This window comes from Vulpes lagopus, chromosome 11 (assembly GCF_018345385.1).
Source record: "Vulpes lagopus strain Blue_001 chromosome 11, ASM1834538v1, whole genome shotgun sequence".
NCBI lineage: Eukaryota > Metazoa > Chordata > Mammalia > Carnivora > Canidae > Vulpes > Vulpes lagopus.
Genome location: NC_054834.1, coordinates 76,114,041 through 76,132,658, shown reverse-complemented (window position 1 = coordinate 76,132,658; position 18,618 = coordinate 76,114,041). Strand labels below are relative to the sequence as shown.

Genomic DNA, 18,618 nt, shown 5'->3' with positions numbered 1-18,618 from the left:
TATGCAGTATTAGTAAGTCCTTTCAGCTGAAATGTTAGGGAGTTGAGGGAAAGGAGGGAGGAGGGACAAGGGGTGCGAGAAAGGGATGGGCTGTTGACTTGGGTAATGGACAATGGGTTGTTGGCTAACTGGTCAACCAGATGGCTTTCTAGAGAACTGGCCAACTGGCTGATCAGTGACCATATCGAGTTAATGGGTTAACTGGTTGGTGATGGGCCAGCTGGCTGTCAGGCTGGGAGAAGAGTGGCCAATGCCCCCTAGAGAATCACAGGACTGGCTAGAATGAGAGACAATCTCATTTGGAGGCAAAGTGAAAAGGTTTCACAAGGAGTATAGGAAGGGATCTAGGGGTCTGCTTTTCCTGGGCATGGAGGATAGGCAAATTGATCCAGGGAGTCATGGAGGGGAGGGGGCAGCTCCTCCTTTACTGTTTCTCTTCCTTGAGAAAAGAAGAGAGATAGAGTTGCCACCAGAACAGGGAAAAGGAAACCTTGCCCTCCATGGGCTGGCAGAGGGCAAACTTTCACAGCATATCTAATCCCCAATCCGCCTCCCTCTCCTCCCACTCTCCCACTCATAGCTGATCCCTCCTCCCTGCCTAATTTGACTTTCCAGGGTCCATCCCCCACCCCCACCCCCTGCAAAAGTTCCCCAGGTTCTTCAAACAGCTTCGTTCTCTTATACTCCTCTGCACAACCATCCGTCCTGGAGTTAAGTGCCCCACCCCCACCACCCCACCCCTTGCAAATCCCTGGAATTGGTAAGGCTTCCCCAGCAGCCCTGCCTCCTTCCATGCACACCCACAGCCCCCCTGAGCCTCCACTCCCCACAGTCAGGACCAGAAATCCATATCCCCCACACACCACAACATAAAAAGGAACACAGAGGCCCACCCTTCTCTAAAACTCCTTACACCTCCCTAAGCTATAAACCTGCCTCTTCTGTATCCCAGTCTCTAGAGTCCCCTCCCCCATGTGGCTCTGTTTATTTTCTCTTCTCAAGGCCAAAGGCAGAGGCAACAATCACTTCCCACATAACCCTTGTCTTTGTGGAAGAGAAATCAAAAGGACGGAGGTGGCTTCACTGAGCATATCAGAGATGGTGGGACACTATTGCTTGATGTCCATTAAACACTAAATTGCACATCCAAGAGTGTGATTTCAAGAAGTATTCTAGGGACAGATCCATTAATTACAGCATTATTATAACCAGTGGGCACAGGACTAATTCAGAAAGACAATTAATAAGGGCCTCGTATAATGAAAAATAACAGAATTCGATATTTAGCAGCTAGAAAAAGTGCCAAATAACCAATATCAATTATTAGCGATGCCGAGGCAGTTCACATAACAGGAAGGCAAGAAAGAGTCTAATGTCAGGTGCAGTGATTGGTGCAAGGGGCTAACCCAGGATATGCGGATAATACTGCCAGCTGGCAGGACTGTCACCAAGTGAAGAGGCCAACCAGTCAGGACAAGGGACAATTAGTTTCAGGGCAGCTAAATCAATTGCACCCAAAAAAGTAAGAGTTGTTCGGTATCACTGACCAGTCAAGCAAGGGAGAAGAAAAAGGTGGGAGCAGGGGGCAGGGTTTGGTGGTAAAAATCCAACTACCACAACTAGAACTAGTTGTGGAGACTAAAATAAGAAAGGGAAAAAAAAAAAAAGCAGTTTTCAACTTTCTTGGGACAACTTTCATTTCTAACCAGTAGAATGGCAAATTCAGAGACAGAATTGAGAGGAAAGAGATGTGATTCAAAGTCTGGACCTTCTACTAATTCAAGACATCCTGGCTTCCTCTGAGAAATAGCAAGGTTGGAGTAGGAGAGTCAGGGGAGGGTCCAGAAATCAAAAGCCACGGCGACGGTGGCCAAATCAACCAGAGTGGAGCATGTGAAAGGGGTACCCAGGAGGCCGTGCCTTCCTGATGTCAGGATAGGGAATACTGAGGAATCCCACTAGCCCACGGGGTAAAGCTTTTCCCCACCCACAGAAACAGAGGGCCCTTTACCCTTAAGAGAGCCAAAACTGGAACTCTGCACACAAATCATAAATCACAGAAATCTGGAGGCAGGCAACCTTTGTGAAGCGTGAGCAAGAGGAGCTCGGGACAAAGAGGTGCTCCCTCTATGCAGGGATGGAGGGTGCCCGTTTTTCAGAGAGATATGCCAAATGCTCAGATGTTTCAAGATTTGGGCACATCCAGGAATGGCAGATCCACCAGACAAATGACAAATTAGAGCAGTCTTTGCATTTTGCACCAGTGACAACCACCAGGCTCTCCCTGGGAGGCAGAAAAATGGGCATGGCTTTGAGGTCAAACAGAGTCCTGGTTCTACCATCTCCTAAATGGATCACTGGGGGCAAGTTCTCGAAGGTGCTGAGTCTCGATTTGCTAACTGATAAAATGGGACTATGTCTCACCTCACAGGATCGTTCATGAAAATTAGGCAAGGTTCGTAAAAGAAAAGAGATATGCCAGTGTCTTCTGAGAAACACTGTAAAAAACAAGGAGGGGGGACACAGTCCTGAACAATCCAGAGGGCTGGAGGGAGAGGCTTTCCTCCAGCTTTGTAAGGGAAGAGGAGGTACTCCCAAGGCATCAGAAGCCTTGGATGTTTGTGTGAAATAGACCTGCTGGGTCGTCGTACCCAAAATCTCGTGTCTAACCAGCTTCAAGAAAGAGACTAAACGAACTAGAAAAACCGCTCCAGAAACAACTACACATGCTCGCTAGTTAGTTGGTTTTAAGCCGTCAAGGAGCGTACCACCCGGTAGAGAGAACGAACACACATTGACCACGCGGAAGGAACATGATGACAAGGCTAGGACCCAGCTGTCTCATCGGCAGTGTCTCCTGAGGGGACACACTGTCCTTGGTCGAGAAGCACAGCTCGAGGGATGACAGGACCCAGTCACTTGTTCTGAGAAGCCCTGAAGAACAGGCAGGGGTTCAAAAGGTCTGCCGGGAATGGACTTGGCTACAGGCTGGGCCTCCAGGGAGGACACTGCATCCAGAGCGCAATCCCGAGGCTGACCTTCTCGGTGATTGTCAGTGACCCAGACAGGACTGTACCTCGCATGTGTGGACGCGGATCCCTCGAGAAACCCTTCCTAAAGAGCACTCTCAATCCAACTCTATGCAGACACCCTCTCTGGCCTGCAGGCCTGTGTTCGGGGTTGCCAGGACCAGGCTCTGCCCTGACTCATCGTCAAAGGCGCTGGGGGAAGTGGTTTCCAGCAGTTACCAGCCTGATCCCCGGACTCTGGGAGCCGCAAAAGAGGCCACTCCGGGTCACTGTCAACACTCAGTGTTGTTGAGGCCAGACCTTGCCCACTGTGTGTGGCTTTCCTGCCTCCCCTAGCCACAGACTTCACCCTCCTCTCAGTGACTCTCAAATTCCTAGAACTTTTAAGGCCCCTGCTGCTCACTTGGCACTTGAATAGCTTTGCTCTGCTCACTTTTAACAGACTCATCCTGTCTCCTTGAGAGCTGGAGAACCAGGTGGGGAGGGACTGTCTTTTTTCCCTTCTGTAGCATCGTGAATGTACAACATGTTTGTTGACCAGCAACATGTGGGCTTGCAGCGGGGTGCCAGAGTCAGTACTGGGTGACAGCCCTGGTCCTGCAGAGGGAAAACCAGCAAGGAGCACAAAAGCAACTCCCCCTACCCCTGCCCCGTCCCCCCAGTAGGTGCCATGTGTTTTGCACCGACAAGTATAACAACTATACATGATGCACTCAGGTTTACTCAGACAATAGTGACAACTAGGACAGCCCTCTGATGGGGTCAGAGAATGATGTGACACGAAGCAAGGCACTGCACTGAGCAGCCCTCTCACCCTGAGCATGGCACTCCTCAGAGCATGAGGAGCAATGAGGACAGGCACACAGGTCGGAGCCCCACTGCAACAGGGAGCAACAGGCTTGGGAAAGAACAGCACGATTCACCACAGAGTCCTCACAGCAAGGGGAGGAGAGTCCCCCATTAGGTCATCACTCAGCAGTGGGGAAGAGTAGGGGGAAAAGAGTATGAGGTTGCCAGCATCCCTACTCCCACTGAGAAGCCTTTCTAGGAGGAAGGGGAGGAGAAGGAGCCTGGCAGGGACAGTGACAAGGAGCAGAGGCAGAGGAAGCTTAGCTGTCGCACAGCTAGATCTAGGAAGCCCAGAGAGGATGGCTAAGCAAAAGGAGGCCCTAACCCAGCAGCAGTGGTGCCTCCTGGGACAGAGATGGTCTCCATCCCTGGCGGCACTCAGCTTGCTAGAAGTGGAGCTGGACAAGCTGTCCTGCCACTGGCTGTGAGAAAAAGCAGTGCATCCTAGAGAAAAGGAGCAGAGAAAAGCCTGAGCCCCGGCCCCTGCCCAAGTGAACAAAGAAAGGAGTCAGAAGGTGGAGACGGGGGGATCCCTGGGTGGCTCAGCGGTTTGGCGCCTGCCTTCGGTCCAGGCATGATCCTGGAGTCCCGGGATTGAGTCCCACATCAGGCTCCCTGCATGGGGCCTGCTTCTCCCTCTGCCTCTCTCTGTGTGTGTCTATGATGAATAAATAAATAAAATCTTAAAAAAAGAAAAAAAAAAGAAGGTGGAGACAGGCACCACCTGCACGCACAGCAGCCTCGCTCTTGTTTCATAGAAGGGTCTGGCATGGACTCTGCTAGAGGCAGGAACTTGTCAGTGCCGGAAACAAGCTGGGGGCGGGGGGGTGCTAAGAGGACCAGCAGAAGCCTGGCCAGAGATGGCCTCAGCTGCCATAGCACCCCCAGGTTGTATAAGTGCTACAGAGGACCCCTCTAGGACTACAGAGCTTATGCCCTCTCCAGGGAGTCCATGTGGGAGCCAAAGCCAAGGGACCTCCGCAGAGAGGAATCTCATCCTTCAAGGGCTGACCCAAGAGTCTTCCTTGGGCTCCTGCAAGGGGCCTGGGAGCCATAGAAAGATAGTCAGGGGCTGGTGGGCCCACAGGAAAGGGAAAGAAGGAAGTGTGTTGCCCAGAGGAGAGGTGGAGCCAAACATGCTCTGCAGTACTGCTCTCCCTCACACCCCCTGCACTTCCACTTTGCCCAGACCCCATGCCTGCCTCTGCCCTGGAAAGAACCCACCTGAAGGTGGGCCACACTCTGTCCCCCTGCAGACCCCAGGCTTTCATCTGTGCCTTTCTGCCCTAGACTCAGGGTACCCACAGCTACTCCGCCAGGCCAGAGCCTTCCCACAGGCTCCCAAGACTTCACCCTCCCATGCTCTACCCACTCTTCCATCTCCCCAGTTGCCCTCCTGCTGGGTCACCTGACTTCTTAGTCCAGGGCCCTTGAAACCCTGGCCACTGCCACCAGTGTGAGCCAGACCCTGTCCCTTCCCTCAAGCCCCAGCCCTGGGCAGCTCTGCAGCCTCCTCTCAGCTCAGCTTCCTGGTGCTTGCAGCCCACCCATTGCCCTGCGCCCCTGGGCCCTCACAACGCAAGCCTCAAACTTCTCCAGAACCACACGTCGCAGCCTGGCCCTGACGCCTCACACCCATAGTGCAGGCTGCCCCCTCCCCACACCCCCATTCTGCCCTAGCACAGCTGGTCCCCCGGCCTCCTTCTTGCTCCCCCTACCTGGCGCAGGTTTCGGGTGACCCGGACGTCGTGCCAGGCGTTGTCGTTGAACTTGCCATTGACAGGTTCCACAAGGGCCTCGAAGGCTCCTGAGCCCAGGTTGATGACCAGCCAGACAGCCCCAGACTTGAGGGACAGGTTGACGTAGTCGGCCGACTTGCCCGTATGCAGCATCAGCCCGTTGCGCTGCAGGGTACGGAAGGCCAGAGTGATCTCGTCCGTGCTGCTCTGGATCGGGTTATGCGACAGGTCATAGCAGAAGAACTCATTGCCTTTGAAGGTCGCCACAAACTCCTCCTTGCCTGGATGCCGTGGTGTGGGGAAATGGGAGAGCCTGAGTGGGGCAGGGTGCTCCAGCTCGCCCTCTGCCCCTCCAGCAGCCCCAGGGCATGGGGCCTGGCCACTGGCTGGAGCCCCGCAGGCCCATCTGCAAGCTCAGCCCCTCTCCCATCCCCCAGGCTGTCCATCCTCTTCTCTGGACCCAGCTGTCTTAACTGTCAGAAGTCTGCTTCGCCCCTGTCCATTTCCAAAGCAGGAGACTGTTAAGTGGCTCTCACACTGGCAGCTGACAATTTAGCTGCCACAGGGCCCGAATCCTCCATTGGTCGTGCCCCTGAACAAAGGGATGTGGAAGTGAAATAAGAGGCTCCACCTGACTTCTCTCTGGAGTGCCTCCACTAAGGCTGGGGTACCAAGGGTCTCCTGCATGCAGCCCACCTCCCACTCCTGCCTCTTCTCCGGTGAAGGTCACTCCCAATGCCTGGGGCAGTTTCAGGCCTCACATGGGGGGGATGGGGCCAGCCGGCCTGTCAGGCAGCAGGGAGCAGAAAAGGAGGACAGGGAATGGTGGGGTGGAGCATGAGGACGACACACAGGAAGACAATGCATGTGGTGGTAACATGCACCAGGAAGCAGTGGGTCAGGGGGTGGGGCTCATACAGATGGCCTCATGCCAGCTGCCAGCCCCAGCCCTGTCTTCTAGTCCGACCCGAGAGGACAGTGCATACAGGCCCCAGGAGGGGCCCCAGAAGGCAGGAGTAGGACCCCTGAGTGCCAGCAGATGGCTCAGGTCTCATGCGTGTGTGCATGCATGTGGGTGTACATCTGTGTCTGTGTGTGTAAGCACCCAACATAGGGCTCCCTCCATAGGCACTTTTCAAGCAGAAGCAAAAAAAAAGACTAGGAGAACCTTAGAGATTTGTAACATTCTGTAAATGGGTGACAAGTGGCAGGACAACAGCTGTGTGGAGGGAAGTGGGGGTCGCAGCCCCACATCTTCACAAGCTAGAGCACACACAGAAGGAAGAGGATGGGATGTGGAGTCAGGGCTGAACAGAGGACCTGGACTATGACAGTGACTCACTTCTCCCCAGCACACAGTGGCGGATGGGGATGGCGATGGCTGGCATCACGCCTGCACGGAGCGCAGGGGTGCTCAGTATCAGCCACCAGGCCCAGGAAGGAACAGGGCGCAATGCCAGGGCGCACGCACAGCCCTCAGAAGACACCTGCACTTCTGTGAGCCAGGCCACAGAAGCAAGCACCACGTGCAAGAGCGGCGGCAACCCGGGTGCACTTTCTGCAAATGCCCCTCCCCGGTACACAACAGCCCTGCTTCTCTCCCTCTGGGCAGACTGCCCACAGACTCCATCCTCACTGCCTCCGGATGCCAAGGCCCCAGCTGCTGCCCCAGAGCCTGGCACCGCACTCACTGCAGCTGGCAAGGCCCGGTTTCCTGAGGCCACAGGGCAGCAAGGCTGGTGGGGGCATAAGCACCACAGGGACAGTTGGAACCCCGCTCTGCCTGCCTTCAGGCTCCAGCACGAAGGGCCAGAAAGCGAAGGGGAGTCGGGCAGAGACAGAAAGGGGACATGGGGAAGAAGGGCATTGAAGAGGAAGACCACAGAGAAGGGGAAAAATGGCCATGGGGACAGAAGGGAAATGGACGAAGCAAGAGGTGATAGAGCGAAGCAGTCTGGTTTAAGACAAGCAGCACGCTGAGGGGGGAGCAGGTGAGGGTGACGGAATAGGGCCAGCAAGGAGAGGGGGCAGGGGCCTCAAGGGAATGAAAGCTAAGGCTTTGGGGGGGGGGGGGGAGCTGGCTGTTTCCATAGCAACCAGGCCCACTGCCCAGGCCCTGGGGGAGGTGGGGGGAGGACCAGAGCAGGGAGTGCGTCTGACCTTGGGCCTGCCACACATACTAGTCCTTCCCGGAAGCCAGGCCTCCCCTCCCATTTCCTCACCTTCACTGCAGTCAAAGTAATGATCATTAAAGGGACAGTCAAACAGAAAGAAAGAATAAAGCAATCACGTGAAAAAGTGATTGGGACAGAACAAAAGAGACCAGAGAGGAGGGCCAGAGGCTGGACCACAGCTGCCAGGGCAAAAAGAAGAAACAGGGCCATTCCTCGAGTCTTCTGGGCTCTGCCTCGGATCTCCTAGGAGAGGAGGCAAGGCCAACCGTGGATTCGGAGGCGTCTATGTGTTCTCCAATTCCCGTCGCCACTGCCACCAACCCAGATAGGCCCAGAGATGGAAAGAGACTTGGAGCAGCCAGAGAGACCCGGGTAAATATTGGAAGAGAGGGACAAAAAGGAGATGAGCAAATGTAAACGAGACAACCTAAGGATGGTGGGAAGGACAGAGACAGACCCTGAATGGGGAGGAGGGCGGCAGGACCTCAAAGGATTGATGGGTGTGGGGAGGACTCTGTGGCCATAAGGATGCCTGTGATGCTCAGGGGAGCACAAACCAGACCTGGGAGGAGGCAGACCTACAGCACCAGGGGGCGCTCTTCCCCACCATTGCCTGCAGACCCCCGGAGAACTACAACTCCCAGCAGGGCTTGAGCAACAAGTGCAGCTTCTGATGCCCACCCTGCACCCTACTCTACCCCCGGCACCGCACCGGAAGGGGGGTTCAGGGCTGATACTTGCTCACCTCCCAAGGTCAGGGAGCATGGAGCCTCACAAGTGTCCCCCGTCAAGCTGAATGCAGCTGGAGACCACTGTTACGGTTCAGGACTCCTAAGAGCCCTGAGGGACAGGAGCAGGCTGCCTCCTTTCCAGACCCAGCTCAAAGCCCTCCTCCGGGAAGGTCTCCAGCCCTCCTTCGTCCCTCTCTACTCTCAAGCACTACAGCTGTCTGTTCTGCTCATTTGGCACTTACTGCCTAGTAACATCTTGTACTGCTCCCTTGAGAGGAAGTGGGATGTGAGAAAGAAGACCTGGGCCCTAATGCTGGCTCTTCCCCCAGCTTGGTGACCTTGACCAAGAGGCAAATCTCTAAACCCCAGCTTTCTCCTCTGGACAAAGAGGCTAACTAACCGTCAGCCTACCTTACAGGTTGCTGAGGCATCTAGAAAGAGAACAGACAGGATGAAGCTTCATAAACTACAAACTATTTCACTAATAAACTACTCTTGCACTGGTGTGTAACTGTGTGTGCACGCACACTGCCTCTCTAGATGAATGAATAAATTAACTCCTCTGGACAAAGTCTGCACTTTTCATACACTTTGCATGGACCATGCTTTCTTGTGGTTATTTGCTAGAATGTCAATGAGCCCCTTGAGAACAGAGACCATTCACCCATTGAAAATAAAATTGCTGGGCAGCCCCGGTGGCACAGCGGTTTAGTGCTGCCTGCAGCCCAGGGCGTGATCCTGGAGACCCTGGATCGAGTCCCACGTCAGGCTCTCTGCATGGAGCCTGCTTCTCCCTCTGCCTGTGTCTCTGCCGCTCTCTCTCTCTCTCTGCATCTCTATGAATAAATAAAATAAAAATTAAAAAAAAAAAGAAAATAAAATTGCTGAGCACATGCCTACATATGTACCAGGAGCTGTGTAAAAGCACTGGGGGCATACGGATGACAACAACCAACCCTTGCCCTCAGGAAGCTCAGTCTGATGGGGGAGGCAAACAGGTGAAGTGGCAGCTATGATGCAGGGTGGTGAGTAATAAAATAGACGTGGAGACAAAGGGAACAGTGTGTGGGTTTGCCCGGAGAGTTCAGGGGAGGCTTCCAGTGTGGCTGGCCTGGCCATTTTTTCAAGAGTTGGCTGAGAGAGATACCGAACAGTGGAGAGAAAGGCAGGGGTGGCAGGAACCCAAGCCAACAGCAAGGCAAGTGCTACAGAACACAAACAGGACTCGAGAGCCCCAGTGCCTGGCAGCCTCAGTGCAGAAAGTGGCTGAAAATCTATATAGCCCTGAGATGGATGGAAAGGCCTCAAGCTGGCTGCAGGGGCTCATCTCGAGCAAGTATCAGTTTCCCCACCTGTAAACCCAGGGCAATGAACCCTTCCACAAAGGGTAGTGAAGGCTCATGTAGGTGATACTACATATTATAAATGCCATGTCTCCTAACCAGAATCCCCTAGGCTGCTGGCACCTCACAGGCTTCCAGAATTTGATGGTTAAGTGAGGGATTTACCCTGCTTCCCAGATAGTTCCCAGGGATAGACCTGAACAACTGCCACCAAAAGACATCTGTGTTCCAGAAAAGGGTCATTAGGACAACTGGGGTTTAGGAAAGAAATGGAGGTTTGTGGCCCTTCACACCAGGGCAGGTCCCAGGGATGCAGGCCCAGCAGTCTCTGTGGACCTCAGAAGCGGTGCTAAGGGGTACACCTCTGTTGACTCAGCTGCCCCCCAGGAACCGCAGTTAGCCTGCGAGGAGTGAGGGCTGGGCTCTCTGGGGATCATGGGGTCACTGACCTTTCGTTGGCTGGTGCACATCGCCGGCTCCTCCTCTCCCGGCCCCCCCCTCGGAGAACAGTAAGGACCCTACTGGAGAAGCAGAATTGGGGAGTCAGGCACAGGGGACTATTGAGCCAGTCCCACCCAAGCCTTAAGGTGATGGAAGGCCCTCTCCAGGGTAGAGGTCCTGCTTGGAGGGTGGGGGAAAGGGTGCTGTTCTGAGGACTCACTTGTTCCAGGGCCTCTGGGGAAGGAGCCAGATGACAAGCCAAGTCAGCCCCACAGACCCCATGAGACCCCCACAGCCACCAACTTCTGCCCTTTGCCCAGGGGTGGGGAGACTGCAGGAGGACCGGGGGCCTCACAGCTGGCTCAGGAGCATCTTTTTCCCAAGAACTTGCAAACAGGCCAGCCCTGAGGATCTGCGGGTCCCCAAGCCTCCACTTCCAGGATCTTGCTCACTGTCCTCCCCACTCTGTGGTTTCGCTCCCACCTTCTCCTGCAGGGCAGGAGTTCATGCTCCTCAAGTCCTTCCAAAGCCTGACACAGGTACCCCTCCTCCCAAACCTTCTTGATTCACACACCAAAGGCCTCTTGTGTTCTTTGCCTGTCCTTAAGGCAAACCTGATTCTCCATCTACACCTGGTTCACTCAGCAGAGAGCACTCTTTTTTTTTTTTTTTTTTTAAGCAGAGAGCACTCTTAACGTCACCTTTGTCCCCTTGTCACCTTTGTCCCCTTGTCGGCCCAACGGATCATGGGGCTTCCCAGGGGCAGGGCCATGGTTTCCATCTGTTCTTTGTCCCTCCATTGTGCCTTCAGCAGGGCACTGCACACCAACAGAGGTTCTGCCTGGATGGAGCTTATCGTGGATGTGGGGAAGGCCTTTCTTAGGAATGACTTCCCACTCATCAACCCCCAGGCCTCATCTCCGAAGCCCCCGCAGACACATACATCTGGGTTCCAGACTGGCTTGAGCTCTCCACCCACCCCTGCCAGTGACTTGTGCATTCAGTGTCTGGCTCCCAAGCCCCCACACCTATTGCCAGACCCTGTAGGATGGCTTCCGGGGATGAGGAACTCAAGAATGGAGTTTAATAGTCTGTATCAGGGCCCCTATTCTACCTCAATCCCACAACCCCAGAAGTAAAGCTAGAATAACACCTGAGCTGTGGGTTGTGGACCTTTCAGAGGAAGGGGCAGGGCTCTGGATCCTCTGCGTCTTCATCTATGGCAAAGATGTGCCACCGCCAACACCCCCAGAACCAGGCATTGAGAGGCAAGAAGTATGTGAGTGAACCAATTGGGTCCTGACTACCCCCTTGGGATGTCCCCTTACCCTCACAGTTTTTGCCATAATTTCACATCCCTGCAAGAATCCCAGGTCCCTATTTTCCCAAACCTAAATCCATCCCAAATTCCAGATCTGAGTCTCTCCCCGCAGCCCAGTCTTCATCTGGTAGGCCTCTCTGGCCTACAGGCTAAAGACTCCCTATGGACAATGAGCCCTAATGGAGGACCACCCTGGGCTTGGGGAGCAATGCCTAAGGATCTGGATACCTGAGCTCAAGAACCAATGATCAGGAGACCTGGGAGAGCTCAGCGCTGGGGAGTGGGGGAGTTACAGTCAGGATTCCTGGGCCGTCAGGTTTGCTGAACACCAGGTCTTTGAAAGATGGTAGGGACTTATTTGAAGGGAGGCTAAAAACAGAGAAGCAACCCCAATGGTACCACCAACTAAATGCCATCTACCCACTAACAAGTCACCTCATTTCTCTGGGCCTGAATGTCCTCATCTGTCAAACAGGGTCAAGAGATATTGGTGAGGGCAGACAGTGGGACAGCTGTGCGAAGGGGGCGTCCTGCACTTCCACTACCCTGCCCACCCCTCTTCGCTGCCACTGTGGATAGAGAGGACACCCCGCAGCCGCAGGGGAGGTCAGCGAAGCTGCCTAAAAGTCTCTTCCTCCAGCCCATGCTTTTCTCTTTGAATTTGGGTCCACAGAAAAGAAAGAATGATCGGAATGGGTGGAAGGAAATAAAACACCACCATGAGAAGGGAAAAAGAAGATACACTACCAGGAAAACTCAAAAGGGTGACTGGAGACAGCGGCAGGAGTTGCAACATCTCTTGATGTCAGAAACCAAGGTGAGATGAGGGCGAGGGCAGATGGAGCACAGCAGGGAGGACAGAGGAAGGGAAGAAGGGAGCACAGATGGGGGCCAGCCCCCCCCACCCCAGCACCCCAGTCCCCAGAACACGGAGAGACAGACGACAGAGGCAGCGGGCAAGATGGGCAGGAAGGCAGGGGGGACAGGTGGAGGCAGGGAGAGGAGGCGGGGAGAGGAACAGAAAATCCAGTCGCAGGTTGGGGGCAATCCAATCCAATCCAATCCAAACCAGAACTTCAAACCATACCTTCGCTGTTTAACGTCAGGTGAGCCGGACCTTGGAAAGGGGAAGGGGAGAAAGAAAGAAAGGAGAAAAAAAAAAAGAAGAGAAAAAGAAGAAAAGGGGAAAGAAACAAAGAAAACACGAGTCATCAAAATCAGCCAGAGAGAGGGGAGAAAAAAGCTCTTGCTGCCACAATTTAAAAACCCTTTTTAACTTGTGACAGGCATCAGGGGAAAGCCCCCAGCCCGGAAGCTGAGGAGGGGGCCCCCCCAGATGCCGGAAACAGGGTGGAGGGCATAAGGGGGGGGAAAGAGAGAGAGAGTGAGAGAGAGAGGAAAGGGGGGACCAAAGGGGGTGAAGGGGTTACAGGCAGAACGGGAGGAGGGGTAGGGGCAGGGGGTCACTGCAAGGGGGGAGAGGAGATTTTGGTTTCTTTTTTTTCTTCTTGCCGGAAAAAAAAGGAAAAGGAGGAGAAGCATGAGGCTGGGAGGGCTGCTTTTTCCTTTTTCTTTTTTTCTTTTTTTTTTTTCTTCCGGGAGGCGGAGAGAAAAAAAAACAGTCAACGAGAAAAAACGATTCGGATGGAGGAGAAAATAAAACACGACACAAAAATCAAAGCCACCTGGAGAGAGAGAGAGTGTCCTGTTAGCGTGGGATTAAGTGGGCAGGGGGCACCTCCGACCCCACCCTCCACCCCATCCCACACCCTGGTGAGCCTGGAGAAAAGATGGAGGGGAGTACGAAGGGTCCTGGGCTTAGGAGGAATCTCCCACCAAAGTGGGCTTCAGAAAGGCATCTGTCCAGCCCCAGAACTCTCAACTGCCTCCCACCAATAACCTCCATATAGATTGCTGCACTCCCGGATTCTGCAGGATAAAGTTAGAGCAGAAGCAGAGAGGAGAACCAGAAACGCGGGAGCAGAGATCCTGAGCTTGGATCCTGATAAGGGGACTAGGGCCCACTCTTTGAGACACCAAGTACCAAAGAGGGCAGCCAAGGCCCATGGGCAGGAGGTCTGGCTCTCTGAGAGGTCAAAATTACTCTATGGACCCCCTTACTCTGGCCTGGCCCTCTCTGAAATGAGCAAAGAGCTGGTTTGATTTGGAAAATGGGAAACAGAAGGCCTATCTCCAAGACTGCAGGCAAGCTGGGCTGGGATATTTTTTTCCAGTTACCTGGCCCCTTGTAAAAGCCTGCTCAGCCCTGACCCAGGCCTTCCTAAACCTTAGGGGGAAAGATTCTGGCCCATGGGACCAGCATCCTAGTCCTCGGGGAACACCAGCCACAGAAAGCCCTCCCCCAGAAAGGCTGGCAGCACCAGGTCCCACAGCACAGCTGAGGTCCCAGGGCTCCCTGAGATGACCAGCCAGGCCCTCCCTCTGCCCCCTACCCTGCGTCCCAGGTCTCTAGCCAAAAGGGTCGGGAAGGAGCAGCCCTTGGAAACCACCCTAGCACTGTGGCAATGAGAGGGTGGCCAGCCCCAGAGACAAAAAGCCAGGCCAGTGTGGGATTATAAAGGTAAAGAACCCCAGGTGCCTCTGAGACAAAGCAGAGGCCAGGATGCCTGTGCTCCAGGAGGTCAAGCCAAAGGCCTGGACCCTGTGGAAGACGTGAGCAGAGGTTCACATCACCCCCTTCACTTCATTTGGGGGAAAGGCATGGGTCTCCCCCACCTCTGCGTCCCACGCCAATTGGGGGAGGGGACCGCAGCTGGGAAGGGCTGCATCGGGATAGAACAGCTCTCCAGGATAGAACAGCTCTCCGGAAGACACAGGTTCACAGGTTTTATCCACAAAACAGGCGAGGACCAAGCATTTGGACTGAGTCTAATTCCTTGCTCTGAATGCCCCCTACAAACTTTACCTGAGATCCACTAGCATCTTCTTCCAAATCCCCTAAATCCAGGAGCCAGACCCAGAGCCTTAAACCTTTACCCAACTCCCCCAGACAGAACTAGCCTTCTCTGCAGGCTCCTATCCTTGGAAACCCAGGCCCAGGAGCTGGGTGCCCTACGACTGGCCCTCTGTGCCCCGCAGACCTGTAGGACGGCATGGGGCGGGCGGGACAGAGCCTCATCTCTCCCCTTGCAGACCCTTCCACTGCCCAGCTCCCAGGCAGCCTCATTAGCATGCGCCACTCTCCCTCTGTCACCACGGCAACCAGCTGCTCAGCTCCCTCAGGCATGACAGCACCAGCCATCTTGGTGAAGGGGAGGCCGGTTCCCTGCCCTGTCTACCCCTGGCTCCAGCCAGCCTGGCCTGAGGGTACGCTCCCTAAAGCCTAAGCCCACTCCCCCCGCCCCCATTTCCCAGGTCTGAAATCTCTTCTCCTTCCCCGTGCCCAGGCTGTCTGGGTAAGCCCTCCCCACATCCACCTGTGGCATCAGCCCCTCCTCCCACCCCCGGGAGAAGAGGCTGGCAGTGATGGATGGCATTACCAAGGGTCCTTTCCTAGGGCACTTTATCTGGCTGCTTCTGGGTCTTCTCTCCCTGCTACAAGAGGCTAGGGAGAAAGGAGGTAGGGCAACCAGAATCCCCAGGAGATGCTGTCAGGGGCTGGGGAGCAGGATGGCCAGGTCCCCAGGAGAAAGGTAGGCCTGAGGCACAGTGTTGAGGGGCAGGAAAAGAGGACTCCAAGATCTCAACTGCAGAGTCCAGAGCATTGTGCCCAGAGGAGGCCCCAGCTCACCCCACCCCCTGGAACCACTCCCAGTCTCACTCCTTAACGCTTCTCTCAGAACCCCCAAGAAGACCAGCATCAAGAGAAGGAAGATAGCTGCAGGGGACAAGACTGAGAGACACACAAGCAGACACATCACAGAGAGACAGACACACAGAGGCGTCACAGCCCCGGGTGTGTATACACACATGCTGACAGGCGGGCACACACAGTGCCATCTCCAAGCCAACAGGTCACCATGCCACCCCCAACAAATGGCTCAGCAGTGTCTGTAGGGCCTCATGCCCCATTTGTCCCCGACAGTGTCCCCTCTTGTCCCTGTCTACCCTACGTGCTCAGAAAAGAATTGGGCCCTCTCTGTCTCCTCCTGGCTCAGTCACCTCTCCCCAAAGGCCCTCCTGCTTTCTCCTTTAGCTTGGCTTTCCCCCCCCCCGCCCCCCCCGCCCCCCCCGCCAAGTTCTCCCCTTTCTGCCTCTCCCTCTACTTCTCCTTCCTGCCTCTACTTACCCCCCTCCTTTCTCCCATCTCTCTGCCCCATCCTTCCTCCCCACAAGCCTTTCCCTTCAGGCTCATTTCCCTCTCTCCTCCTCCCTCCATCTCTCCCTTTGTTCCGGAGGAGACATGACATCAAGAGCAAGTAAAAGTCACATCAGCACTAAATCTTATCTCCAGCCCTCAGAAGGTTGCGTCCACCCAGACACACAGACTCTCTCTCACGCACACAGAGGTAAACACTGACATGCAGAGATGCAGACATAGATGCAGACACTACTACGAAGGCACACAGAGATGTGGGCCACGCCACAGAAGACACGATGACGGGAGTGCACGCACTTCCACATGCGCTCAGGCACCAGAACCCAAGCAGACAGGTACAGACGTGCACGGGGGCACACAGACACAACACAGCAGTGGAACCTTCCGAACACGTGTGCACACAGATACACACTACTTTCTCACACACACACACTCAGATGGGTGCTTGCCCGCTGGGATCAGGGGAACGGTGGTCACCCAAGGAGAAGAGACATCAGTAAGCAACAAGCCAAACCATGGACACCACAAGGAATAACAGATTCCAGGCCACACTTGAGCCAAAAGCCCTCCCCTTCTTTCCTACCCAGGACTCGGGCATCCTCGAGTATGCTCGGGAGGCTGTCCCCTGCTCCTCCCACGCCAGGGCCCTGGCCCAGGGAGCTCCCAGCCTGGAGCCTCCCCCCCCCCCCCCACCTTGCTTCTCCAGGGTAAGAATATGAGCCAGGTATGGTGACCGGGTCCCACCTCCTGCCCAGCTTGCTGCCTGCCTTCTCCACAGTGGCTGGGGGACCATCTCACCTAGTCATCCCTTCTCCCTGGCCTTGTCCACCCCAGAGGAATAAAAGGGACAGAGCCAACCAAAGCCAGAGGGGAAGATTCAGAAGATGACAGGAGCCCGGGGAGAGCCTGGGGGAAAACCGAGGCAAGGAAAGAGGTCCAGAGACAGAGCCCTGGAGAAAAAGGAAGGAAAACACAGAAACCAGAGAGAGAGAGAAGGCAAATGAAACAGAAGACAGGGAAGGAATGGACAGAGGGACTCCAAAGAGAGGCATGCTTCTGCCCTACCCCTGGCCTGCGGCCTGGGCCAAAGAAAGAAGGAGATCGCCCCTACCTACCAGCCCTGGGAGCAGGGGGGGGCCTGCTCAAGTGTCAGAGTGGAGAAGCCGTCACCCACCTACACCTGCTGACCCAGTGACCCAGGGACACAGCTCCCCACCCTCTGCCTGCATTTTTCAGACCCAGAGCAGACCACCCAAGCAGTCCCCAGCTGCAGCCCCCCCCCCCCTCTGTGGCCATCTTAGGCTCCCTCAGCTGGGCTGGGCAAAAAAAAGCTGTCTCCTCACTCACTTCTGGCACTTCAGATCCTCCAGCGCCATCCCTTCACCCTTACTCCTGTCTCCTCCCTAAAGAGGATGAAATGCCAGCTGGCAGGCTAGCACTGAAGACTGGCAAGTGGAAAGGCCTGCCCTCTGCCCAGCAGTTCTCCCCAGCAAACTAATAAAGAGGGAACAGGCAAGACGTGGGGCTGAGGCAGCCAAGAGGACCCCCAGACATCCTTCCCTAGCAGGTCCCAAACATGGGCAGGAGAGGGAGCCCTTAGGTGGCCAATGACACACCCTCATATAAGACCCTATGGTGATTGATCCACCACCCCAATGACCAAAAAGCATCACTCACCTTCCATGGGGTGCTCCTCTGCAGGCCAGCAAGGTGCAGGAAAGGGTAAGGCAGAGAGAGAGAAGAAAGGAGGGCTCATTAGTGGGGGTACCAAGAACAGGGTTCCCAGGGGGTGATGAGTTCAAAGTCCCTGAGCCCACCCAGGTCCTGGCACAAGCCACCCAGGCTGGAAGGCTCTGCTAGGAACAAGATAGAGAGAGAGCTGCTCCCGGGAGTCAATGCCTCATACACGGGGTCACGCAGTCCAGGAGGACCCAAATCTCATGTTACATTTCAAGAAACTGAGGCCCAGGGCAGGGAAGTGACCCTCAAGGTCACATGCAGAATCGGAGGAGAGCCAGGTGTGGCAGGCAGGCAGTCTTGACTTTCTCAAGTACACTCCTCCCCTGCATTCCACTGTACCTCGAAGACAGATGGGGACACACTCACATGGAGCTTACCCGAGACACACTCACACTTGGTGACACACTGACACACATAGGCACTCAGTGATCCAGAGACACATATAATCTCCCACAACCCACACTTGAAGCCTTTGCACACCCAGATGCAACCACCTCCCACCCAACCAGGGGAGAAAAATTATCCATAGAGGTCAGAAAACACAGTTGTGCTTCAAAGTGCCATGTGACTCCCACCCCAGGCATGTAACCTCTCTGAGCCACCAGGCCCTCCCCTGTAAAAATGAGAGAGGCAGACTACATCATTTCTGAGGCCCTGTCCCTAGGTCCTGCCGCAGCCTCTGGGTAGCCAGCCCTCACCTAGGAGGGGTCTGCTTGGGCCTGGCCCTGAGGTCTTCATCCAAATGCGGACAGTTCCTCCCGAGAAGCTACAACTCCTCAAGCAGGCCGGGCTCTGACCTGCTCTGGGAGCCAGGTCACCTCCTTCTCCAAACCTTTCTCACATGCCCACCTACTGGGAGACTTTAGAGGAAGCAACAGGCGGGCAGAGAAACAGCACAACCTACAAACGTACAGACCCTGTGGGGAAACACACACACATACATATGCACTTGCACATGGGCGTGCAGGCCCC

General features: G+C 55.0%; 1 protein-coding gene across 23 annotated transcripts in view; it reads right to left on the bottom strand.

The window, feature by feature from the left end:
• The window catches only part of NRXN2 (neurexin 2), a 107,023-nt gene that overhangs the window by 68,015 nt on the left and 20,390 nt on the right, over positions 1-18,618 (bottom strand). For 17 of the 23 annotated variants that reach the window (XM_041723122.1, XM_041723136.1, XM_041723131.1 and 14 more), the window contains exons 3-6: positions 17,584-17,601; positions 12,715-12,744; positions 10,315-10,386; positions 5,597-5,898 (exon numbers count right to left, since the gene is read on the bottom strand). In XM_041723122.1, coding sequence (XP_041579056.1) covers positions 5,597-5,898; positions 10,315-10,386; positions 12,715-12,744; positions 17,584-17,601 — 422 coding nt within the window. The remainder of the gene's footprint in view (positions 1-5,596; positions 5,899-10,314; positions 10,387-12,714; positions 12,745-17,583; positions 17,602-18,618) is intronic. The other 6 variants (XM_041723129.1, XM_041723133.1, XM_041723147.1 and 3 more) reach the window with 1 other exon arrangement.